Source organism: Puma concolor, chromosome C1 (assembly GCF_028749965.1).
Source record: "Puma concolor isolate L17-30 chromosome C1, mPumCon1.1.hap2, whole genome shotgun sequence".
Lineage (NCBI taxonomy): Eukaryota > Metazoa > Chordata > Mammalia > Carnivora > Felidae > Puma > Puma concolor.
The window spans coordinates 13,035,158-13,060,371 of record NC_141674.1 but is presented as its reverse complement, the minus strand read 5'-3'; the positions used below and the strand labels follow the sequence as shown (position 1 = coordinate 13,060,371).

Genomic DNA, 25,214 nt, shown 5'->3' with positions numbered 1-25,214 from the left:
CCCTCACCCACCCATCCATCCACCCATCTTTCATCCATCCACTCATCCATTCACCCATCCATTCACCCACCCATCATCTATCCATCCATTATCCATACATCCATCTTCCGTCCATCCATCATCCTTCCATCCATCCATCCACCTACACTTCATCCATCCATCCACCCATCTTTCATCCATCCATCCATCCACCCACCCATCCACCCACCCATCCATCCATCCACCCATCTTTCATCCACCCACCCACCCATTCTTCATCCATCCATCCATCCACCCACCCACCATCTATGCATCTATTCTCCATGCATCCTTCTTCCATTCATCCATCCATCAATCCAAAGATTTAATAAATGCATTCTGTGCTCACAGAATTCTGTTACAGAAATTAATAGGACAGGATAAATAAGATAAACAGGAACTCTATCCTTATTGATTTCATGGAGTAAGTGAGGAAGGTAAGTAAATGGGACAGTTATTAAAGCAGAGACAGCAGCCGGCTACCAAAATTCCATGCACGCACACACGTGCGCACACACACACAGTGGCCCTGCCTCACAACACGGAGCTGACTCCAGGATGCAAATGCCACCTCTCCATAGACAACATTTCCCAGGTGCTTCTCTACTTTCTTTCCTTTTCCACTGGCTGGAAAGGACTACGAAGCCCCAGGAGACGGAAGGAGCTTGGCTCCCTGAGTCTCCACATGGAGGAAAGCCTCCTGCCTAGAAAGATGCCTGCAGCGTCTGCTAAAACCAACTTTCTACTGAGCTTGTGCCGTGAAATCCGGGGGGCTTGCTTGTTACATCATCAAGTGCTGCCCAAATACACTAACATTTTACAAAGCACTTTTCTGTAGGTGAATGAAGGCATAGAGTCACGTCATTTGATTTTTATAACCACATGTGGTAGGTAATTGTTGCCCCCATTCATGGATGAGAAAACCGAGGTTCAGAGGGGTGAAGTATCTTGCCCAGAGTCACACAGCTGGTAGGTGGTGGGCCGGGATTTGAACCCTGACATCCACTTACTTTACAAGGCGATATGTTTCTCATTGGGAATACAGACAGGGAGCCACAGGGTGGCACAGGAGGGGGCGGAGTCCTTGTCTGCCTCTGGGTGAAGAAGCTGGGACTGGGTGTTTATCCCTGAGCCATCAGAATGGTTTCTGTTACAAGACACATGGAGAAACACACACACACACACACACACACACACACACACACACACACACACCACAAAAAATCTGCCCCTGGTGGGGCACCTGGGTGACTCAGTCAGTTGAGCGTCTGACCTCAGCTCAGGTCATGATCTCGTGGCTCGGGGGTTCGAGACCCATGTCCAGCTCTGTGCTGACAGCTCAGAGCCTGCAGCCTGCTTCAGATTCTGTGTCTCCCTCTCTTTCTGCCCCTTCCCCCCCCTCTCAAAAATAAATAAACATTAAAAAATTGTAAAAAAAAAATGTGCCCCTGGTGTCTCCCCTCCCCAAGCAGGGACAAAAGCTCTCCAGGCAGAGCCTCCCTCCTCTGGCAGTTGCTATCTTTTCTCAATCCACACGAGGAGCCCCCTTCTTTCCTCCCAGGACAAGAGGAAACAAGGACATAGACATAGAGGCCTAGTCCAGTCTCTGGCAGCCCAGGCAGACCTCCAAGACATCCCCATTGGCCAGATCGAAGCCGTCAGAGATGAGCCCCTCCGTTTAGCTATCTGTAAAATGGGGCTAATAACGCTGGCATCACAGGGACTCTGGAGGGGATTAAATCACATAGTAGGCAACTGATCATTCAAGGAGGGAGAAACACAGACTTTGAGAACGTTCTAGCTCGCAGGGCCCTGAAGGATCTCATGGGGAAAACGAGGCCCAAAGGGAGTAGTTGTTGTTTGCCCTGGGTGGAACAGAAAGGTGGGTGCTAGGAGTTATCCTGACTGCTTTGTTTCTTTCCACCTTTTCCTCGGCATCCCTGGCTCCTTCCTACAGGCGCTTCTTGTCCTGGTGTGGAGAGTGGGACTAAGCCAGGGAGAGAAGGAGAAAGAAGGTGTCCCGAATCTAAGCCTCTAGTCACAACTAAAGGCTGGACCTCATGGGCTTTCCCACGGTTTTGGCTGGGGGAGGTCTGGTGCTCCAGTGGGAAGGACACAGGCTTTGGCCGCCCGGAGATGGGGTCAAATCCCGGCATGGCCATTCGTGAGCAGGCCCCTTCCCCTGCACCTGTCCCCCTCGGTGCGTGGGGACAAAGCGCCCATCCTGATGGCCGTCGCCTGGAGGAACGAAAGCCATGCGCTCGGTGCCAGCCGTGGGGGGTGCTCGCCAGACGGCAACCCTGATCGCTGCCCAGCTCTGTCTTCTTCACAGCTCACACCTGCCCAGAGGTGCTATCCCGGCTCCCAGCCTCCGGACCTTCCCCACGGTGTGGGCGTGGCTAGGCTGAGCGATGGCATCACAGCCTCATCCGTGCCCAGCAGCTGAACCACTGTCCAACCCAGAGCCCTTGGCTCACAGGGAGGGGCGGGAGGGGAGCACGCCTATGGCAGAGAGCCTTGGGAAGAAGGCAGGGGCCCCCCCTCTCCTGACTCAGAACTGCCTTCCCACCTCCCAACCCCTGCCTTTTCCAATAGTGCCCCCCCCAGCAGGTCCAAGCCCCTGTCTCTTCACTCCCTACTTCCCACCCAGCCTGGAGAGTGAGGCATTCTCCCTCCTCGCTAATAAGATTAAAACGTATCTCCCTCTTACAGTATCGATTCATAGCACTGATTTACTGTTACTTCTCAGCTGCTACAAAACGGATGCGCGGGCTGCCACCTTAATCTCTATCCATCTCTTCACTGCCGGGGAATAACTGCTAATTAATACCTTTTTGCCTCCTGACACCCGCCAGCTTTGAGGGCCATCAATACTCTGGGCTCCCTGCCCCCCAAGCCCACGTGACCCCACTGGCTCAGGCTCCAGCCCAGCCCAGCCCCAGCCCAGGGGTGCTCTGGGGTCTCAGGGGAACAGGAGAAGGGGCGTGAGCTTCCCAATCCTCGACCTCCACGAGACACGGACGCATACGGCCAGCGGGCACAAGGCGGTGGCTAACTCAGGAGGGACAGACCCAGGCCACCCCTCCTCAAACCACCCATGAGGTTTTCATCCAGTCTCAGGCTCGTCACCCACAGAATGGAGAGAGCCACAGACCCACCTCCTACATGGGCAACGATTCAATAGGAGCAGGTCAGGAAGGTGCCGAACACAGGCCTCTGCCTTCTGCCTCATTGGGTCTCTGGCCCGGGGGGAAGGGGGTACGGTCATGGACCAGCTGAGTCGGCAAGTGCTGGTGGCGGGGCGTGCGGGTGGCCAATTCCTGGTTCCAGAGAGCAGGGTCCAGAGAAGGCCCCGTCAGGAGAAGGAGTCAAACACAAATGTACGGACTGGCTGGGAGACACAACTCGCCCTGCTTCTCTTCTCCTTTTCCAGCACCAAAGGCCACCTCCTCCAAGAAGCCATCCTTGACCACCCAACCTAGAGAAAGCACTCTGCTCCCAAGCCCCGCACTATGCCGGGACCCTGTGGGATTCTCCTCACAGCACGGCACCATCCGGAGTGAGGCAACTTATCTGCTTGTTCATTTCTGCCTCCCCCACCGTGATGTCAGTCCCAGGAGGGCAAGGCTCTGTCTTGGTCGATGCCATTTTTTCAAATGTACGGTAGGAGGTCATTAAGTATTTAATAAATGAATAACAAGTTCCCCAGTAGCATTTGCTAACCATCATCATCGTCATAAGCAAGATTACTACGTCCTTCTTCCTCGAACGAAGATCTGATTAAATGCCTTCTCACCTTTAATGGGGCAATCCCATCGTGATCTCATGGTTTGTGAGTTCAAGCCGGGCTGACAGCACAGAGCCTGCTTGGGATTCTCTCTCTCTGCCCATGCCCCACTTGTGCCTGCTCTCTCGCTCTCTCTCAAAATAGATAAATAAGCTAAAAAAAAAATTGCCACCGTGTACGAAACGTCTACGAGGTGTAAGACCCTCTCAGCAACACAGATACCATCACTCCCATTTTACAGATGAGAAACTGAGGCTCACAGCACTTAGATGCCTCGCCCCAGATGACACATCCAGCAGGTCGCTCAGGTGCAATTCAGAGCCAGGTGGGCCACACTCGAAGCACTCCACCTGCCCCCCTGATACGGCCCAGCACCTCCCACCAGGACGGACCCTGAGGGCTGCTTCTCTACCGGCAACACCCGGACGCCGGGGCTTTCCTTCTGGCACCAGGATTGAAACCGGCAGCCTGCTGAGAGCAAGCCATTCCCTGTGGTCACCGGCGGCCAGCCTGGGGAGGGACGTCAGCCTGATCTTGGATTCGCACAGGGCACACGGGGAGAACCAAGAACAGAGGCCCGGGTGCCTCGAATGCGCGAGGAGCTCTGGACTTGCCCCTCCCCCTCTCCGCACCAATCCCCCCCAGGGGCACCTGTGGGACCAGATGGGGTCGGGGATGTGTGAACACCCAGGATTACGGCTCGACATCCCCCCAATCTGTCCTCGCCTGCGGGATTCCCCTTTATCTCGTAGACACCTGACAGCCGGGCTGGGGCCCTGCTCGGCGAGGGAAGGGGGTGGGGGGGGGAGGGTGGCAGCTGTCTGGGGTGGGGGCGGGGAGGGAGAGGAAGCCCCAGGACTGAGCCCAGCAGATGTGCCAGCGGAAGCCAGCACGGGCACTTTTAATAAAACATAACGAAGCGTGGGATCGTAAACTATTTCATCTAATTCCCAGCCTCACGAGGGTGGGGCAGACCCGTTGGGCTGGCAAAGGAGACAGGTTTATGAGGGGGGGGGGTGACCTGAGGCTGGGCTGGGGGACGGGCAGGCACAAGCCGGGGGCAGGAGCCCCAGGCCTCCTGGCCAGGCTCAGGGTGGCCTTTCCCTAGGCCTTCCTTCCAGCTTGGGTGGACACACGTCAGCCCTGGCCCCCTCCTGCTGGCGACCGGGGACCAGTCACTTGCCTGTTGGCCTCCGTTTCCCCACAGGTAGAGGGAAAGGAGGGTTGAACCTAAACAGGAAAGCTCCAGAACCTTCTCCAGCCCTGATGGTTCCCTCCATCACCCAGAACGGGCAAAGCAGGGCCCCCCGGACTCGCACTCCGACCCACATTCCGGCCTTCCAAAGCCGGGGGTACCTCCGTGGCAAGCTGGGGTTCCACGGAACACAGTTTGAAAACCACCCCCCCCCGGCCCAGCTTCTCTCCCAGAACCTCAGTGTGGGCCCCGCTGATCGTGGGGCTCCCCCGGTCACTGCCACACGCACGTTGGCTCTCTCTCCATGTTAGCATTTACTGCCGTCGGCGATGAGGCATCTCCCATGTTTGCAGGGCCGGGCCGGAGGAGATGTCCAGGTACTCGGGTCCCGCCCTGACCCCGCAGCTCTGCAAGGTAGCCATGGCTCCTTCCAAGCCTCCTTCCCCCTCACTGCAGTTATGACGCCCTGCCTCTCCGCGAACGTTCCTCCTCACGCGTGTGCCAGTCGCACACTGCAGAAGGGAGGGTCCCGGAGGGCGGGCTCCGTCTCTCCTGCCATCGCTCCTCCTCCAGTCTGTCTCCAGCGCCTCGCACAGTTCCTGGAGCACAGCAAGAGTCCAAGCTGTCAGGCGGACGGACGGATGCTCAAAAGGGAGTGAGGTCTCCCTTCCTGGCCCGGACGGGTACCGCTCCGCCAGGCCTAACGGGCTCACTCGCGTTTCACAGTGTCTTTGGTATGAATTCCAACAGAGGCTGTAAGCTCCTGGAGGGCAACCGTATCCTCTCTCCAGATCCCACAGCATCTGTGCGGCTTTTGTTAGTTCCGTGAACACTTGCCGGTGCCTTCTCTGCACCAGGACCTGTGCCAGATGGGTCACCGATGGCCGGCGTGCCCCCCCCCCCAGTGCTGTGGACACAGTAGATACGCAGAAAATGCTTGTGGAATGAATAAATGAAGTGCCGTGCAAGTGAGACCTGAATAATGAACAGGGCTTAGTCCAAAGAAGGAGGTGGGTTCCAGCAGTGGGAACAGCATGTGCATGTGCAAAGGCCCTGGGGCAGCTAGGACCACCGTGTCTTCAGTGCCGAGGGGGACGGCAGGAGGATGGGGGTCTCGGTCCAGCTTTCTGTCTCCTCGGTGGTTCCCCTCGGGTGGCATCCATCTTCCGCTTTCCAGAACACCACACGATAGGTTCTCGCCAAGGCCTCGCTTGCTGGGAGACGGGAGGGAGGGGAGACCAGCTGCAGACCCGCCCACCGCCACAGACACATCTCCCTTGTCACCTCCAGGCCCACTGAACACTCATGTGCTCAGACCCACACACTGCACTAAATATAACCGTCACATATGCCTCTTCTGTCTCCTTTCCGAGGGAAATAACATTAAGTAAAGCCCTTAAAATTTTAAAGAGCTGGGATGCGTGCTCTCTGCGGGAAGCTTTTAGCGGCACGCTGGAAAGAAAGAATAATAATAATGAGGCCAGAAACAACAGAGCAGAGCCTGGCTGCCACCCCGTGACCGCCAGGGCAGGGAGGGGCCAGGCCTGTGGCCTTCACAGTCGTCGTGCAGCCGTGCATGGGGCCCAGGCCCAGCTCTGGCTGCAGCTGGAGGCCCCGAGCCCCTGAGAGCTGTGTGGGATCAAGATGGGGGGTCTGGAGAGTCCCGGAGGCACAAAAGGAAGGGATCTCTGGCAGAGAAGCAAGAAAGCAGAGAGAACAGAAAGCGGGTAAAAGGCGAGACAACCTGGGTTCAACACAGCACAGCCACTTAGTAGCTGTGTGACCCTGAGCAAGTGGCTTAACCTCTCTGTGCTTCAGTCTTTGCTGCTGTAAGGTGGGGGTGCTAGGGCGCACACCTCCGAGGGGTTATGCAGATGGCGCAGTGAACAGTTGACACAAGCAGGAGCTTCCCATAGTGCCCGCACGCACGTAGCAAGCATTCAGTACACGTTTCCTACTAATACCACTTGGCAGGTGACGTCCAGGAGGCCCAGGCAGAGAGCCTGGACCTGACCACACAGCTCTGTTGACTCCAAGCCCAGGAGTCTTTCCCTGGATCCAAAGAGCTGAGAGAGGCCACTTTGTAACCAGAGGCTGTCCCAGGTTAATAGGAGGGGGCATCTTTTAAAGAGATCAAGCCAGGGGGCGCCTGGGTGGCGCAGTCGGTTAAGCGTCCGACTTCAGCCAGGTCACGATCTCGCGGTCCGTGAGTTCGAGCCCCGCGTCAGGCTCTGGGCTGATGGCTCAGAGCCTGGAGCCTGTTTCCGATTCTGTGTCTCCCTCTCTCTCTGCCCCTCCCCCGTTCATGCTCTGTCTCTCTCTGTCCCAAAAATAAATAAACGTTTAAAAAAAAAAAAAAAAAAAAGAGATCAAGCCAGATTAACACACGGCTCTGTCCCCACCCCTACCCCCCACAGCATTTGCCCCCTAGCTGTAGGGGGCAAATGGCCCCATGGGGGTTTTCAACAGGAAAGCAGGCTCCTCCTGGCCACTGTGAGTGCCAGGGACCTGGGGGTCCGGACTGGGAAAATCTGTCTCGTCGCAAGACTAACCCACTTCCGGCAAATGCACTCGATCGATCCCCTGAGTCACCTCCAGCCTCGCTTCTTTCCTGCAACTCATACCCCTTCACCACTGTCTCCCAGAATCTCCCAGATGATCCAGGCCCTTTCCAGCCTATGAATCTTTGTCCCTACTATTACTTCCTCCTAAAATCTCTCCATCTCCTTCTTAGCCCGGCAAACTCCTACGCATCCTTCAAGACCCAGTTGGGTGTCACCACTTCTAGTGATATAGAACTTTCCCGCAAACCTCAGACAGATTAGTTATCCCCTGATCTGCATTCCTGCAAGGACTTGCAGCTATTTCAATGGTAAAGTCTCCACTGTTATAACCACAATTTATTTGTTTGCCTGCCTCTCTGCCCCGGGAGGCTGCAAACCCCTTGAAGTCCAGCACTGGGTCTTACTTTTCCATGTGGTGCCAGCCTCAGCACGGGGCCCAACCCAGAGTAGGCGCTTAGCAAATGGCAGCTGCATGGAATTACAATGAGGCTGTGAGTGTGCACCCCACACTGAGTAACCGGGGGGGGGGCCCTCATCATTGACGTCGCTGGTCCTTAGTAAGCTCCACTGGATGCTTCCAAATTCCCAAAGGTGGGAATTTTAGGGTAACGACACGTCTTAAAGGAAATATTTTGGACATAGATGAGACCCTCCTTCCCAACCCTATTACCCATCCCAGAATCTGAGAACTGGAATCGTCCAGACCCACCCCTTTGTTTGACGGACCCAAGACTCAGAGGAGGGGGTAAGCCAGTCACACAGTAAGTTACTGGAGGCGTTGAAATCAGATCCCGTGGCTCGTTAAGGCTGAGGCTGGTGCCCCTTCGACCCAACTGGCTTTTTCCACTGCGGCTCGTGATGATGCTGGGTCGTATGGGGAAGCTTTTTAAAAATTCAAATAGTTCCGGGGCGCCTGGGTGGCGCAGTCGGTTGGGCGTCCGACTTCAGCCAGGTCACGATCTCGCGGTCCGTGAGTTCGAGCCCCGCGTCGGGCTCTGGGCTGATGGCTCAGAGTCTGGAGCCTGTTTCCGATTCTGTGTCTCCCTCTCTCTCTGCCCCTCCCCCGTTCATGCTCTGTCTCTCTCTGTCCCAAAAATAAATAAACGTTGAAAAAAAAAAAATTAAAAAAAAAAAAAATTCAAATAGTTCCATGTTATTTTATTTTACTATGAAGTAAGAAAAAAGTATAGACTCGCCATCACAAACCTAGACAGTGTATCTTTACATGAAACAAGTCAAGAGAGAGGAAATCAATTCAAATGTGATTGTAAGAGAACGGCAACGTAAACAATGGCGGGGATGGGATGCAGCGACGACGAACATCGCTAAGGGGGTGATGGGCTGGGCAATCACTGCTGAGAGAGGTTCAGAGCCAGCCGGCCAGGAGGCACCAGCACCCAGGGAGTGAGGACCCATGGGTGACAGAAGCTACCTCTGAGACCCCGGAGCCAGCCCAAGAAGGCAGAGTGACAGACATCCTGGGGCTAAGGTGGGGGCCGTACGGCCCGCACAGAGAAAGACCCAGCCTGCGGGACACGGCCCCAAGCTCAGCTGGAAAGCCAGTCCTCGCCAAAGCCCATGTGGACAGTCAGGTAGATGAGAAGGGGCCAGAACGAAAGAACGTCACTCTGGCCAACGTGGAAACCGAGGTCTAAGGGGGCCGTTGGTGAAGCTCTTCTTGATGAATACTTAACCCCAGGGAGCGACCTGTCCCCTCCCGAAGGGTGACTCTGCCGCGGAGCCAGTAGGCAGGGCTGAGACCGACCTGCGCCTAGGGGCAGGGGGCGCCGAGGGGCTGGCGGACGACGGCAGTGTTGACAGATGGCACGCTGGCGAGGGGCAGGGGCCCTCCGTCTTGCCCGGAGCACATTAGAGAATGAGCCAGGGAAGAAATTGCCACTGGTATTTGTCACAGCAATTTCAGCAAAGCGCCGAATGTGTAAGCGTCGCATGAATTTCAACTGGCAGAATTAGTCCCCATCAAAGTCATTCTGAGCAGTCAAGGTAGACGGGGGAGGGGGGGGGGGAAGGGCCAGACAAAGGAGAATCGAGGGGCCGAAAGAAAGCCACCTCAGCCAACCGGGAAGCTGTGAGCTGAGGGGGCCGTCGGTGGAAGGTTTCCCAGGAAATAGTCGTCGGATTCGAAGCCAGGTGCTCCCTTGAACTCCAGCTACGGCCCGCAGAGAAGATGTCTCTAAAGGTGGCGATGGCACTTTGAGCCTTCGGGTGAAGGATGAAGATCCGGCTGGGGGTCCAGAGGGCTAACTCACTCACTGTTAACGCTCCCCCCGCCCCACCGCTCCCCCACCTGCAAGGGTAGAAGCCGCCTCCGGTGAGAGAGGCTGGCAGTCGGAGGGCACCTGCCTTTCCACTCGGAAGCAGGGAGCTTTGAGCCCGTTCATGACGGATGTCGAGCAGGCTGCCCACGGTAGGAGCCAGTGCGGATGGCAGGAAAGATGACCTAAATGGATGTAAGGAGAAAGCACCTCTCCGTGGGAAATAGACTGCAGAATGACGAATCGGTGTGCCCTGGGGTGGAGTCATCAATCAGCGAGCTGGACCAGGGGACAGGGAGGTGTAGGGACACTGAATAGTCTAGGGCAGAGATGACGCATTGCAAAGGTCGACACCCGCAGTGGAGAATGCGGGCGGTTTCTCTTTACAAGTTGCGACATTGTCCCCGCATTACCTGCTGCTTCAAGCCCACGTGCTCCTGAAAAGCCAGTTCCGCCTTCCCAAAGACCCCCATGCTCATATGCTGCTTTTCAGCTCAGGAAAATCCGGCATCCAGCCCAGGATTGGGCACAAGGACGGGCATTTTATTACTGCCACGGTCCTTGGTATACACAGCCACCCATCATTAGCACCGCACGTGGTCCCCTTCGTGGTCACAGCAACGCTACTGGGCAGGAAGCACAATCCCCATTTTGTAGATGGGGAAACTGAGGCTTAGCGGGATGGTGCTAGATCTCTGCTCTTTGCACTCAAGCTCACATCCCTCCCTCCTCCGCTCGCTCTGTAGAGACACCTGCCTGTTTGGGCTTCCAACTGGGTTTGGCCAATGGGCGGCCAGGAAAACACTCAAAGACAAGAGTGGGGGGGAATGGTGGGTACTTCTCCCTCGAGCTCCCCTCTGCGTGGCCCTCTCCAGTCTACGGGTGGTAACGGCCACCCACTGCGCCAAGCCCAGAGCGACACCATTCCCTGCTGTCTGCCCCAACCCCCATATACACTGTCCCCTTAATAAGCCCGCCTCCTCCGAGACTCCCCGCTTGAGCTTGGTGTTTCCCAACTGGCACCTGATTGATGTGGAGGGAAGTCACTCCTCCCAAAGTCACAGAGCTCACACACACACACACACACACACACACACAGCGGCTCTGGAACTTGAACCCTCCTCTGCCTGCCTCCAAAGCCTGCGTTGTCCCATCTGAACGGGGGCTGCTCCGCGGCTGACGTGCACACCCGCCACCTTTACAGATTGGCCTTATCCGTGTGCCACCTGCTCTGCAGCATATTCAACATTTTTCTTTAACTCGACTCATTTTTTACTTAAATAAGCCGTTTTAAAAAGAGAGAGAGAGAGAGAATTTAAATCACTGCCCCAAATGGCAAACCAGACTTCCTCGCCTTAAACAGAGGGTAACTGAAAGAGAATTACAATGAAAACAAAACGCTGTTACTACAGCTCTGGCTCCCTTGGGCTCACTGAAGGTGTGTTGCCCCAGACCTGTTTTTGTTGGAAAGGCAGATCAGCACGCGATAGAGGGCATTAAAGACATGATATCATCAGCCTGAGGCTTTCTCCTTGGCACCACTGGAAGGACGGGATGAGAAAGAGACAGGGGAAGAGACCCTCCCTCCCCGATTCCTTGTCACTTGTGGCCAATGCACAGGCCCCACCTGAAGAGTGGCCCCAGGTCCGCTCGGTCCAGCAGAACTTTCTGTAACGACGTCCCGTTTCCATCCATCCTGTCTGACTCGGGAGCGCTTGAAATGTGGCTGGTGTGACTGCAGAACCGAATTCTGTTTAATTCAGTTACATAAAAGCGGAGACACTCTGTTTAGTTGTAAATGTAAATGTCAGTCCTCAGTCACAGCCACGGCCACGGGCCGCCGAGTAGTGAATAGTACAGCCCTAGACGGTAAGCCCCAGGGTGGGGGGGAGGGGTGGCAAGAACTTGCCTGTTCATTCTGCTCTGGATTTCTAGAACAGCACAGGGCTTCCCTCCCCCCCCCCCCCCCCCCAGGAAGCGATCAATTACCATTGGCTGCACCAGTGACGGAGTCAGTGAGTGAGTGAATGAATGAACGAATGAATGAACGAACTACGTTGCATCCTGCAATGAAAGTGTGTCCTCTCTGCAACTCAAACCGTCCTGGGAACCACTAACTCTTCCCCATTAGGCACCCTTCCTGCCGGGGCTTGCCTTTCTCCGCTGACCAGGCCCCTCAGTCGGGCAACGGGGGCCCAGGGATTCGCCTTCCCAAGCCTCTTCTCCTCTGAGCTGGGCCCCAGCCCACTTCTCTGCTGCCCCAGCGAACAAAGAAGTCTTTGTGATGTGGCTGCTTTTGTCGCTCCCCGCCCCCCACCTGGCTCCCCCTGCCCCCCAACCCCCACCCCGTGCCCCCACCTGCAACACTAGGTGCCTGGTGACAATGAACAGTTAGTTTGTCACCTGCGCGTATTAACCGGGCACCCGGCCTTGGGTTATTGTGCCACCTGAATGCTCTCTTGACAACAACCTGTGTGCCCGGGGCAGCGAGCACCAGCTCCAGGTGAGGACGCCGTCCACCCTCTGGCCGTGCCAGCCCTTCCTCACCCTGCGGGTGCTTCCGAGCCCCCCGCGTGGCCCCTCCCTGCCAGCCCAGCACGATGCCAGGGCAGCCTGTGATGGACGCCTTCCTCCGGGGCAGCGTTCAGGAGATGGCGCTGGGGACATAAAGGAGGCGCCAACGACTGGTGACAGACAACCCCATCGGAGGGGCACGAGTGCCTCTGCAGAAAGAGAAACAAAAGGGCAAAGGGAACAGCTTGGCAAGGGAACAAGAAACCCAGTGGTTCAGCTGCTTCTCTCCCTGGCGCCTCCCAAGCTGCTCCCATGATTTATGAGGCTGGGGGCGGGGGGGTCGCTCCCACTGGAGTGCCGCCGAGATCCCCACCCGAGTCCGGGGGACCCCGATGCTTCCCCACGGAAGGCTATGAGGGTGGTGGGTCCACCTGACTGAGCCCCCGGGATGGCCCCCAGGACTCGGAGGGAGAAGACCAGTCCCCCACATCACACACAGGGTATGCAGTGACATTCCTCTCTGGCCTCACTTTTCCCGACTTCCAATGGGAGGAAGGAGATCGTGCACATAATTTCTCAGCTCCCTTCTGGCTCTGATGCTCTGTGATTCCAAGCCTGAGGACTCGTTACGTGGGGACACCTACAATGCACCCCCTCAGCTGAGCACTGAGGTTTGCAAACACTTACTCCCCTTCACGCTCGGGGGCGCTGCGCGAGCCAGGCCTCATTAGAACAGCCCCTTCTCACATGCCTACCATGTGCCAGGCACCGTGCATGTGGACCCCACGTAGTAGGTGATTTACCCTGCCCAGCTGCCCTCACCAAACCAGGCCACAGCGACGAGCTGCGGGTTCAGCTGGAGAAATCAAGGCTGACAGCAATGAAGAGGTTACCTGGGTTCACATGCTGGAGGGGTGGTGGCAAGGGGAGGTGAACCCTGGTCAGACTCCGGAGCCCATGCTCCCTGGAGATCTAGAAGCTTCTCCCCATCACTCTCCGTTCAGGCCCAGGGTACATGCTCCGCCTAGGGTCAGCCTTGCCATCTCGGCCATAACTGCTTTTCCCCCCTCGCCAGGTCTGGACACTCTGGGTGAGATAACAGCCCCCGAATTATGGCATCTCTTCCTTTAGGCCGTTGCGTCTTTGGGGGCACCCAGAACAGCCATTTATAACCCAGTGGAGGTTCCAAACAGTTGCCAGCTTCAGGTGGCCCAGAAAAACCAATTCATCTTCCTAGAACACTGCCCTGGGAGTGTCACTTTGCCCTCTTCAACTGTTCCCCACAATCCCCGGGCTCAAATCCAGGCCCCTGGCCCCGGGCACGCGGGCCTCCGCCAACAGCTCCAGCCAGGTTCAAACCTAGCTTCTCGATGAGCACCTTCTGCTCAAGGGAGGTCAGCCGGCTCACTGCCTCCCACCCCTCACACACCTACACAGCACTCTGACTCCCCCACCCTTTGGATGAGCTCTTCTCCTGCCCGGGATGCCCTCCTCACCCACTCAGAGTGTTTCAATCCCTCAGAACCTTCCTGGGCCACTCCTTTAATCCCCAAAGATTTATCCTTGGGATCCCTGTATTGGCCATTTATTATACACGATCGTTTATTGTTCTCAAATGAGTCTGTGTCATGTGGGGCTGAAATTCCTTGAGGGACGTCTCTGCTGGTCCAGCTTGAGGTGAGGGCCGCCGCTCTCGATTAATGGAAGCGGCTGGATCCTCTGACTTGGCTCCCACATCGGCCTCCAGCAGAGGGAGAAGAAAGTGTGAGCCCACTTGGCCTATCAGAGGGACTCCAAGGCCAAATGATCCTACCCCCGGGGGTGGGGAGGAAGGGAGGCGCCAGCGGCTGGGGACCACTTTCAGGCCAAGTGCTGTCATGCATTGTTTTACTCATCCTCACAACACCCTCCACTTTCAAGAGACAGGAAACCATGACTCAGAGAGGTGGCAGCTAGCTCAAATGTGCTCTGCTGGGAAGTCGTTGTGCTGGGACTTGAACCCAGTTCAGATGGAAACCTAAGTCCCTTAACAGCGGGTGGCTGTCCAACAGAGGCAGTGATCGAGGGAGGACCGGCACGCCCGGCGCTGTGTCGGCCGATGTGAACAACCTGCTCCGGGTTTGCAGGGAGCTCTGATCGGACTGTTTGCCAATTTCCGCGGTGTAAATGCTTCTGCCGTGGTCACTTTCAAGCCACAGGCAGGATCAGCTCAGAGTTGGAAAGAGACGTGCAAATCAACGCCTGGGTATGAATCCCGCTCTGCCCATCACCAGCAGTGGGATCTTGGGCGAATCACACAATCTCTCTAAGCCTTGTTCCTCATCTATAAAATGGGACAGACTATCACCTCCCAAAGTTGCTGGGATGATTTAACAGGACATCGCACGTGAACAAGGCTGGCACAGGCCTGGACACATAGGAGCAGCTCAAAGCATGTTTCTTTCCTTCCTTCCTTCCTTGGTTCCTTCCGTCCTTTCTTTCCCCAGCTCCCACCCATCACCAGTCAAGGGCCGCCCTCCCACACACACAAGGAGAAGCCAGAGGGAACAGGGAACCCTTTGGTCTTCCTACCACATCCCCCTGTTGGCTCGTCCCCCAGATGCCAGCCGTGATGCCAGTGTGAGTGATGGTGAGCAGTGCTGGACAATGGACACATTCTCACACCAGGACGTGCTTCCAGAGGTGACCGGTCAGGGCCGGGAAACAGGCCCAGGCCTGGTGTCTGGACTGAACCTCAGGCTCAGTGGGGGCGGGGGTGGGGGTGGGGGTGGAATCATTCATTCATTCAACAAACATGTCTTGAGGATCTGCCCAGAGCCAGGCCTTGTCCAGGGCTGGGGGAGCAGGGATGCCCGCCCTCAAGAGCTCTCAATTTGGTAGGAGACCAACTCTCGAGCCTCTCCAGTCCCAGAGGAGGGTCCTTCTAGCCGAGCGCTGCCCAAAGTGGCCATGACAGCACCCAGTCCACAGTGCATGCTCTTTGGTCCGTTGACTGGTCTGTTGAATGGCCTGTCCCATTCCAGAACCCTGTAAGTTGAATGGAGCAACACACTGGGTGGGCGGGAGGTGAGGGGGAATGGAAGGAAGGCTGGGCACGCAGCCACCAAACCCAGATTCCACTCTTGCCACTTCCTGTCCCCGTCTTTTCACTCCCCACGCCTGTTTCCCTGGTCTGTGGGCACAAGAGTAGCTGCCTCTGTGTCTTATGTGAGGGAGGACTCGATGACATGATGGGTGTGGAAGCATTTTGTCAACTCTCAAGGACGACCGGCAGGTAGACGGGAGCATCTGGAGCCCGAGCCTCCAGCCCTTTGATTATCCGCGAGAAAGGCAAGAGTGTAGATCCACGAGCAGAACTGGGCCAACGGAAAGTTTACCTGTGAATCCAGCCTAAATTCCACATGCTGTAAGCCTTTCCATACATATTTCTGCAAAGAGTCTGTTCAACCAGGACACCCACGTGTAAAGGCCAAAGATGGTTTCTGCATCTAAACAGCCAAGTTTACTGAGCACCCACCATGGGCTTTGTGGGGAAGGTTCACCAGCGAGCAGACCCGGCCAGGGCCCCTGCCTTCATGGGGCTTCACAGGGTTGGGGAGGGGCGCTGGCCATGCCTTAGGCCTCCGGGGAAAGTCAGGGCACAGGTGGTGGGATCAGTCACCCTCGAGCTAGGGGACCATGAGTCATCTTCAGTGTTACTGGCAACTATGAGGCTCCCCATGCCTAGGGAGGGTTTTTTTTTTTTTTTTTTCAAGCAGCCGAAACCAACTCTGGATAACTCAAGCCCCAAAAAAGTAACTTGTGGAAGATTCTGGAAGTTCACAGAACACGAGGGCAAGCCGAAGCTCCAGGCGCTATAAGGACCCACGCCCTTTGTGCCATAACAGCCCTGGCATAACCACGGTTCATACTGGCAATCATCAGAGCACATAGGACTGAGCCAAGAGCTTTGCATGTAATGAGTCGTCCCATCCCGTCAACAGCCCGGGAGGTAGGTCCTGTCATTATTGGCCTCAGGGAACTAGAGAAGTACAGTTTCACGGGGGCCCCCAGTGGCAAGGAGTACTTTCTGGTGGTTCTCAGTCTTCCTCTGTTCTGGATTCAGATCCCTGGGAGAGTGTCTGATGGGCTCGTCTGGGGATGTCTTACCTGTCTATGCCACCTACCAAGATGGGATACCATAGGGAGGGGCAGGGCGCATGCACAATTCCCCAAAGCAAATCCAGTATGTGAACGGTAGATGTACAAAGGACCGACAGATCCGATTCTTTGCCTGGGTGCCACCATGTCCTTTCCTGTTCCTTTGGGCTGCGACTCTGTGCACCTCCAGCCCCATGGATTTATTCGCTCCAGCCACGAAATCCTGGCCAGTAGGTCTTGGTGATCATGGGCCCCCTCTGCTACTGGACCCCAGTGAAAGTGTAAAGTGGGTCCCAGGACTTCATCCCCCACCCCCTGTTCCCTCCCAGGAACCTCATCCTGAAGAAGTGATGGCATGCGTTTTGCCACCACTGACATTTGTCGTTTAAAACAGAAGGCTCTGGGGGCGCCTGGGTGGCGCAGTCGGTTAAGCGTCCGACTTCAGCCAGGTCACGATCTCGCGGTCCGTGAGTTCGAGCCCCGCGTCGGGCTCTGGGCTGACGGCTCAGAGCCTGGAGCCTGTTTCCGATTCTGTGTCTCCCTCTCTCTCTGCCCCTCCCCCGTTCATGCTCTGTCTCTCTCTGTCCCAAAAATAAATAAAAAACGTTGAAAAAAAAATTAAAAAAAAAAAATAAAACAGAAGGCTCTGCATCCTCTAGCAAGTGGTAGAGGATTGTTGCATTCCTTCTTCCAGTGATGAAAAAATAAATAGTTTCTCCTCTCCTCCGGGAGCAGCAGTGTCTCTAGATTGCTTCAGACCTGGGTTTGAAACTCACAGTTGTTCCACTTAATAATAATACAAAAAAAAAAGATCCTGAGCCTCATTCATTATTTAAGAAAGACAAGAAAAGAAAGAAGGAAAAGAGAGAGAAAGAGAAAGGTCCCGGGCCTCTCGTCTTCATCTGCAAAACACGGCTCATGACACTGCCGCCCAGATTCCCGAGAGCATTTAATGTATCAGGAACATCTAATAGGTGTGGAATAAATGGTGGCTATCCGTAATATCACTCTCGTTTCTCCCAGTCCTCAAAAAAGACTCTGGGGAGACCAGTCTTGAGTTGAGCTAGTCCTGCCACATACAATCTCACCTCCAGCTCTTTGCTCAGCCAGGCTTCCCCCCTGGCACATTTTCTTCCTTAGCCCTTGGCTTATTCATGTCCTCTCTTTACTTCAAGGTCTAGCTCGAGTTCTCCTTCCTCTCTGAAGCCTCCCCTTGACAGCCCCAAGGAATCACGCTTCCTCAAGAACTTCCTGGAGGGGATGTCAATCACTTGGACACATGTCCGCCTGGATAGCTATTAGTGTTCCATGAACTTGCCCGACCTCTCGGCCCGCGGGGGTGAGGGTCCCGGTGTGACTCTTTTCTGACATGCCCTGCCCACAACGGATGCCCATTCACTGTCTTGATGATGGCGAGGGCTTTTGGGGACAATCCCTTCCGCCATCTGTGCAGAACAACACCGGCTAATTCCCTCTCAATGAGGATAACATCCAGACAGGGAATTGCATACCCTGCAACCCTCCACGTGGCCGGAGCTGAGAAAGTGCCTGACGGCCATCATCACCAGCAGACATCAGAGCACAGAGGGAAGGAGTCAGTCCTGTGTCTGAATCGCTCATTCACTTATTGACTGGATGGCCTTGGACGAGTCACTTAACCTCCCTCAGCCTCAGTTTCCTCATCAGCAAAACGGGGCTAATTTTACCTTCCAGCGTGCTAGTAAGGATTAGACGGGACAAGAACGATGAAGCTCAGGGCGGAATGCTGGCACACAGTGAGCCTTCGGTGGGGGTCAGAGGTACAGCCCCTGCCCTATGAGTGAAGAAATCAATTTTCCGCTAAGCTGTGAACACCATACATGCAAGGGACTCTCTACTGTGTTCAAGGTCATGTTCCCAGTGCTTAGCACTCTGCTTGGCACATAGACACTATACAATAAACATCTGTTGGGCACCCGAGTAAACACGTCAAGCGGTCTGGGGAATGCTGCAGATGTGGGTAGGGTGGTAAGGCAAGTCAGACACCTGCGTGGATCCCAGGAAACCCAGCTAAGAGAACTAACCAGTCTCTTGTTTGGCTCTTTGTTTGGCCTTTGCCTTCCAATTCATGCCTGCTAACCCAGAAACCCGAGAAAGTCACTTAAAGTGCCCCAAGAATGCATGCGACAGATATTCTGCAAAGTCGGGTTAGCCAGGCCAACCTGAGGCATCACCGGTGGCCGGCCGCCCCTGCCCAAGGGATTCTCTGTGCCCCACATAGAGGGAACATTAGAAACAAGGAGGGAGCCTGGGGCCGGGCCAGGTGGGAGCTGGTCGGAGCCAGATGTCCTGCCACCAATAAATCTTAACACTCTGAGCCTCAGTTTCCTAATCTGTGAAAAAAGGAGCTTAAACCCATTTTGCAGCTGCATGAGGCCTGTGAAGCGGCTAGCACGTGCGTGACACGCTGCAGCTGATGCACACAATCGTGGCTATTGAAAAACCAGAATCCCGGCCAGATACTAGGAAACGAGCAATCTCAGGCTGTTTCGGGAGACTCTCGTGTGTAAGGATCGCGCGACGTAGAGCCTCCTCGCCCGCGTGAGCCCGAGCAGCTCTCCTTTTGCGCCTGCCGTCTTGCCCCAGGCGTTAGGATTTCAGGGGGGGTGGGAATCAATTCCTACGCTAAGAGGGTCCTCCTGCTAAAAACAAAAACCAGGAGTTTCAGAACCACTGAATAAATGATCGCGGAAGTCGCTTCCAGCTCCGACATTCTCTGCGCTCAAAAGGCAAAAAATTACTTCAACCTCTCAGGAAAAACTCTAGTTTGCAGCTGGGGTGGGAAAGGGGTGGGGTTTATGGCTGTGGGGTGGGGCCAGGCTGGGGGCGGGGCGGCTGGGGGAGCAGGGGCGGAGCCTCCGGCTCTCGGCTCGGCCCGTCACTGCCCTGCGGGGGCTAAGAAGGAACCCAGCGGTGCCCGACCCCCCGCCCCGCGCCCAGAGTGTTGGGTGGGGGTGGGGAGGAAGGATAAACACTTAAAAGTCGGCACAGCAGCTTTCGCGCGCGCAGCCCCCGCAGTCTCAGTGCTGCGGCAGCCTCGGCCCTCCCGAGCCAGCCCTCCCACCCACCCACCTGCTGACACGCGGCTGCGGAGGGAGAACGGCAGGGGCCTTTGGCTCGCCCTACCTGGGCCTGCCTACCCACTACAATTCCAGGAGAAGTTCCCGGGGCCAAAGGAGGCAGGACCAAGAACCACTCTCTTCCCTACCTCCACCCCCCATCCCCGGTGCCCCCTCTCCCGGGCCACTGCACAGGGACAACCGCAGGACTTCCTTCCCAGAAGTGCCCAGGCAGGGGAAACTGGGGCCCGAAGACTTGAAGACGCCTCGGGGCGCTCCTGGGTGATCCGGAAAGCCGGAGAAACGTGGGTTTCTCCAATGCAGAGTCAGATATTGGGGAGGGGGGCTAGTTAGGGGCAGGGGCTAATGGCCCAGCCAGTCCTGTGTGCAGCGGAGCGCCTTCTCCCAAGGCACAGACTCACCTCTGCAAAGCTGAACGCTTTTGTCTGCGATCCTTAGGGGTACAACAGGGAAGGGGACGCTAGCCATGCCCCTACCTAACAGAGACCGCCATCGCCTTCCCCCCGGCCCCTCCACACCACCACTGGCAGGCGTGTTTCGGAATGCCTGCCCTGGATTCTACCCTCTTCGCCCTCCCAGGCGGCCCGTGGCAGGTGGCCGGGCTAAGCCAACTGCTGGGTGCACGGCTTGCGGTCGCATCCCGGAAGGGCGCCCTCCTCCGGCAAGAGAGCCTCTTGCATCTCGCGCTGACCCTTTTCGTACCCCCGCCCCCTCGTGGGCACAGAGTTGGAACCGGGAAAGAGGGACCCCACCCTCGCGCACGCTCGCTTCCTCTGCGGAGGAGAAGAGGGCCCCCCGGCGGCCCAGGAACCCTGCCTGCGCCCCAGGCTCGGAAAGTTTCCCGTCCGTGATCCGAGTCAGCGCTCCTCCTTCACCCTGAGCAGCGAGCTCTAGGCCACGCCGGCTCCCCCGGCCCAGACGCGCTCACCCGCGGCTCCCGAGCCCCCCCCTGCGCCCTGCAGCCTGCAGAGGCGGGCAAGGGGAGCGGAGACGCCAGGACGCCGGGTCAGCTCTCCGCAGCCCGGCAGCCCGAAGAACGCCGCTCTCGGGCCCTGGGGAGACCTCGCAGGGTGGGGTCCTGACGGGGCCGGGTTTCCCAACGTTGGCTTAAACCATCAGTCGCCAACCCCACCCCTGCCGCGTCAGTTCTGCACGTTCCGGGGTGGGGGAAACGATGCTCCCCTCCTGCCCCCAACCCCCAATCCCTTCTCCCTGCAATGTCCAGGTGAGGGCTCCAGTGCCTTTCAACAAAGCCCAGTGCCGAACGCTGGAACCGGGACCCCCCCCCCCCATATAACCTTTCCCTCTAGAGGCATCCGACGGAGGGAGCCCTCACCCCAAAGTTGGGGGGAGATTCTGATCCACTTTGGAAAGTCTTTTGCTCCAAAGGGTAGGGGACAAAGTATGGGGCTGACATTTCTTCTGGGTCACACACAACCCCTCCCCCTCTCTGCCAGCAAGACCACCATTCAGGCTCAAATTCTGCAGCCTCTCCCATCCGCAGACCCAGCACTCTCCGAGGACCTCGTGGGCGGGGTTATTTTAGGGCGGGGGGGGGGAGCACCCATTCCTGGCAGGCACTCTCAGAGCCTGGTGAGGCACCTCCCGGCAGGGCAAGGCAAACAGAGTTGACCCCCTACCATCATTATTGAGTTGGGCTAGGGGCTGAGATCCTACTGGCCACAATGGCTACTTTTTGGCACCCCGCACCCCCCCCCCCCTTCATGGCTGTGACTCCAGAGGGGCCGATTCTGGGCGCCCAGGTTTAGCATTTGGTATTGGCTGGGACTCGAGGACGCGGACCCTCTGGTCTCCGCGCCCGTGGCTGTTCGCTGGTCCCGCTTTCCCCCTGCTGGGCTCTTAGCCCGTGGGTCGGCTCATTGCCCGAAAGGTGCCGGGGTCGCCAGGATGGGCTCCGGTAGCATGTAAGACCCACCAGGCGGCGGCGCCGGGCGCGAGGCACCGAAGGCGGCCGCGAGCCCCGGACCTTGGAGCTGCGGAGCCAGCATCTTTCGCTCTGGGGACCCCGCTCAGCTTCCAGCTTCTCTGAGCTGGTTCGGCCAGGACCAAGTCCTTGCGGGACACACACCCGACTGCTCACACCTCCTGGGCTCCCGGGCGCATCCGTCCCTACCTCCACACTAAAACCACACGCTCCATCGCACGCACACACGCTCTCGGACCACGAAGCAACACAACCCCCACGCGCCTGCACCTCCACACATCCCACATACACGCATACTCCTGCCCAAGTGTCACATCCCCCCCATCCTATGCACACACGCCCCCCCCCCCCGAAATAGTCATCTGCTGCCGCACACCCCTGAAGAGACTCACACACTCGGGACCCGCGAGAAACGCCACACCTCACATACTCCCCACCCTTTAACACGCTCACACACACAATGACACAAGCTTTCACACTTCACACCTCACCGAGAAGCCGGCACCAGCTCACACCCCCAAATACTCTGGCTCACTCTGGCTCACACGCACACCTTCTCCGTGGAACTGACAGAGACACTCAAACAGCCCATCTGCACACTCACATCTCTAAATACACTCCCGCACCCTCTGCGCACACAGCTCCTTCCCGGACACCCTTACCCACAGACGCAACAAAGGCACACGCTCGTACACACACACACGCGCGCACACACACACACACACACACACACACACACACACACACACACACCTGGCACAGACCCGCGCGCGCTCTCCTCGGAGGACACCTCCTCCCTCCGTGGCCGAGCCGACCGACCGCGCGGACCGCCACGCCGGGACCGGTGCTCGCGCCGCGAGCCTCTCCGGGGCGCCCCGGGCCCGCGCCCTTCCCCGGCGGCCCGCCCCCGCGCGCGTCCCCCACCCCGGGCTCCGGCCGGGCGCCCGCGCACTCACCGCGCGCCAGGTCCAGGATCGCGGCGAGCAGCAGGCAGACGCAGCCGCGGAGGCTCGGGGCGGCTCGCATGGTGCCCGGGAGCTGGCGGCGGTGGCGAGGCGGAGGCGGTGGCGGAGGCGGCGGGTCCCCTCGCCATGGGCTCAGGCGCGCTCCTGCCTCCGGCCGCCGGCCGCGACGGTGGCGGGCAGCGCCGGGCGCCGCGGGGGCGCCCCCATGCCGCCGCGGCCGGGCCGCCGGGGCGCCGGGCTCCACTCGGCTCGGGCTCTGCGGGGTGCCGCGCGACCCTGCGCTCCGGGCGTCCTCCCGGCGCGCCGCGCCTCCCGGCTCCCCCGGCTGCGCGCGGCGCCCACCGCGGCCCCGGAGTCGGATCGGCGGCAGCGCCGGAGTTTGGAGCCGAACCGCGCTCCCTCTGCCTCGCGCTCGCCTCTCCCGGCGGCGCGAGCGCCCCCCTCCCCGCGCCCTCCCTCCGCCCCTCCCCCTCTCCCCGCCCCCCGCCCTCCGTCCCTCCCTCCCCTCGCCGCGCTCTCCGCTGTATTATACAGACTTTTCTTTAATCCTTTCTGGGCTGTTCGGCTCTCGTCCGCTAAGCCGATTTATTGCAGGGAGAAGGAGAGCTCACCCCCTCCCCGCCCCCCCTCCCCCTCCTCCCTGTCTCCCACCCCCACTCCTTACCCCAGGTTCCCTTCCTCACTCGCAACTCGCCGCGCAGTCCTTAGCTTCGCAGCCCTCCCCCAGCTGACCGAGCACCCCTGCCCTCCAGAAGTCGGCTCCACCCGGTCCCCCTCCACTTAATCCCGTCCCTGGGCTCACCCCCCACCCCCCACCCCCAAGCCTGATGGAGGGAGGCAGCCTCCCTTGAGAGCAAGCCCTGCCTCCCCCCCCCCCCGCTCCCCCCCCCCAGCGGAGCAGGCAGGGTGTGGCCCCAGAGGACTGGCCTTGCCACCTATTAATGCTCTCAGTGGGAAGCATTAGGGGCATCAGTCATCTGAAACTTCCCAAATTATGGATGGCCTCCCCCAGGTACCGACAGGAATGTTGTGTTTTCTCCTTCCTTCCAAAAATAGCTACATTCTTGAATCCAGCCAGGAATGGTTTAGGAACTGGTTGTTTCCTCCTGGCAGAGACCACATTTTCACCTTTTTGGCAGGCCTGACACTTTTTCCCCAGGCCCGAGGAGTGCTGTTCGGGATTTGTGTATCTTCTCTCTCTCTCTCACACACACACACACACACACACACACACCACTCAGCCTCAGGCCTGGCTCTGAGCCTTGAGGTCTCCTGGGAGGGGAGAGGTACTCCAGTTGTTGGAGTGGGCTGGGGGCGGGGGTGGAGGTTAGATGGGGAAGTTCCGAGCAAGGAGCCTGGCGTCTGGCAGGGAATTTCACCCCTGGCAAGCTGAGGCCCAGAAAGGTCATCACAGCCAGGGGCAGAACTGGGGCTCAGAATCCAGGCCTCTGGGCTCTTGATCCAGTGTTCTTTCTATGACATTCTATGGAGAATTTCCAGCTGCCATTTCTGTAGAGAATTCCCAGCTTCGTCAGGTTGCTGCATAAGGCTTTTGCTCTGTTTACCTGGATGGGCAATGGGTATACAGCCAGGTGTATCTCCAGCAGCCCTTCGAGGGCGTGTAGGGAGTGAGATGGGCAGTTGGTGGTTGCTAAGCTGTCTCTTAGGCGAGCCTCTCGCAGCGATGCCCCATGGCAGGGAGCGGCTCCCTCCATCTGCCCTCTGGAAGCCTCACTACAGGGCTTCCCAAGCCAACCTCGCTGCAGCTCACGCCTACCCGCCCAGGGGAAGGAGCGATTTGCATTTATGAAGATCTGAAAGCATACGTTCACCTGACAGGCTTTAGAATGATCCTCTCAGTAAAATAATAATAATGATCGTAATAAACCCTTATAAATAGGTGTTTGATTACAGTTTGTCCCTACGTGGGTATTTTTTTTTTTTTTTTTTTTGAATCAGACTAATTGGCTGCCAGGCTGATTGGGCTGGATATGGCTCCAGCCCTGGAGTCTTAAGACCCTTCTCCCTTGGCTGGCTGTTCTTTGCTCTGTCTCGCCCCCCACCCCACCCCCCCCAGGTCTCCCCTTCTCCGAGTTGCTGAGAGTCAGCTTGAGGTCACCTCGCCCCCAAACCCTCTTTTTGGGCTGGCCCAGCCATGCCACGGGGCACAGTCCCTCCCTGCTTTCTGCCTTCCCCTCTACCTCCCCACCTCTGGCCTAGGAAAAAGCCGGGAAAACCCACTCCCTCCCAGGTGCTGAGCCCTCCCATGGAAGAGCTTTCCAGGCTGGGGAGCAGCATCCATCTGGGAGGATCCTCACGTTGGCATGTTGCCGTGAGTCCCACGGGCCATGAATGCCAGGCTTCACCATGTGGGCATTCCTGCTCCGCTGGCCCAGAGCAGATCAGAGCACAGCCAGGCAGGTGCACTGGCAGCAGGTGGCCAGGTGAAAGCCTGAATAGGTGGGGTTTCCTGTCCGCACTCACTGTGGGCCCAGCCATTAGAGAGGGGATCCAGGGATCAGTGGGGATCCAGCTCCTCTACCGGCCTGGGTGATGCTTCTTTCCAGCCCTGGCCCATACCTGCTGGGAGAGAAATCCCCAGGGAGCAGCATGAAGGGGGTCCGGAGTCACCTCCGTTATGTCAGCTGTGAATGATACCTGGAAAGAGGCTGGAAAGGAGGTCTGAGAGTC

General features: G+C 57.6%; 1 protein-coding gene across 1 annotated transcript in view; it reads right to left on the bottom strand.

Annotated features, from left to right (window-relative positions):
* IGSF21 (immunoglobin superfamily member 21) overlaps nucleotides 1-22,689 on the bottom strand; it is a 232,003-nt gene extending 209,314 nt beyond the window's left edge. Inside the window, exon 1 of the mRNA XM_086715833.1 lies at nucleotides 22,515-22,689. Within this exon, the coding sequence (XP_086571959.1) occupies nucleotides 22,515-22,584 (70 nt within the window). The 5' untranslated portion in view covers nucleotides 22,585-22,689. The remainder of the gene's footprint in view (nucleotides 1-22,514) is intronic.
* Nucleotides 22,690-25,214: the final 2,525 nt, after the last annotated feature.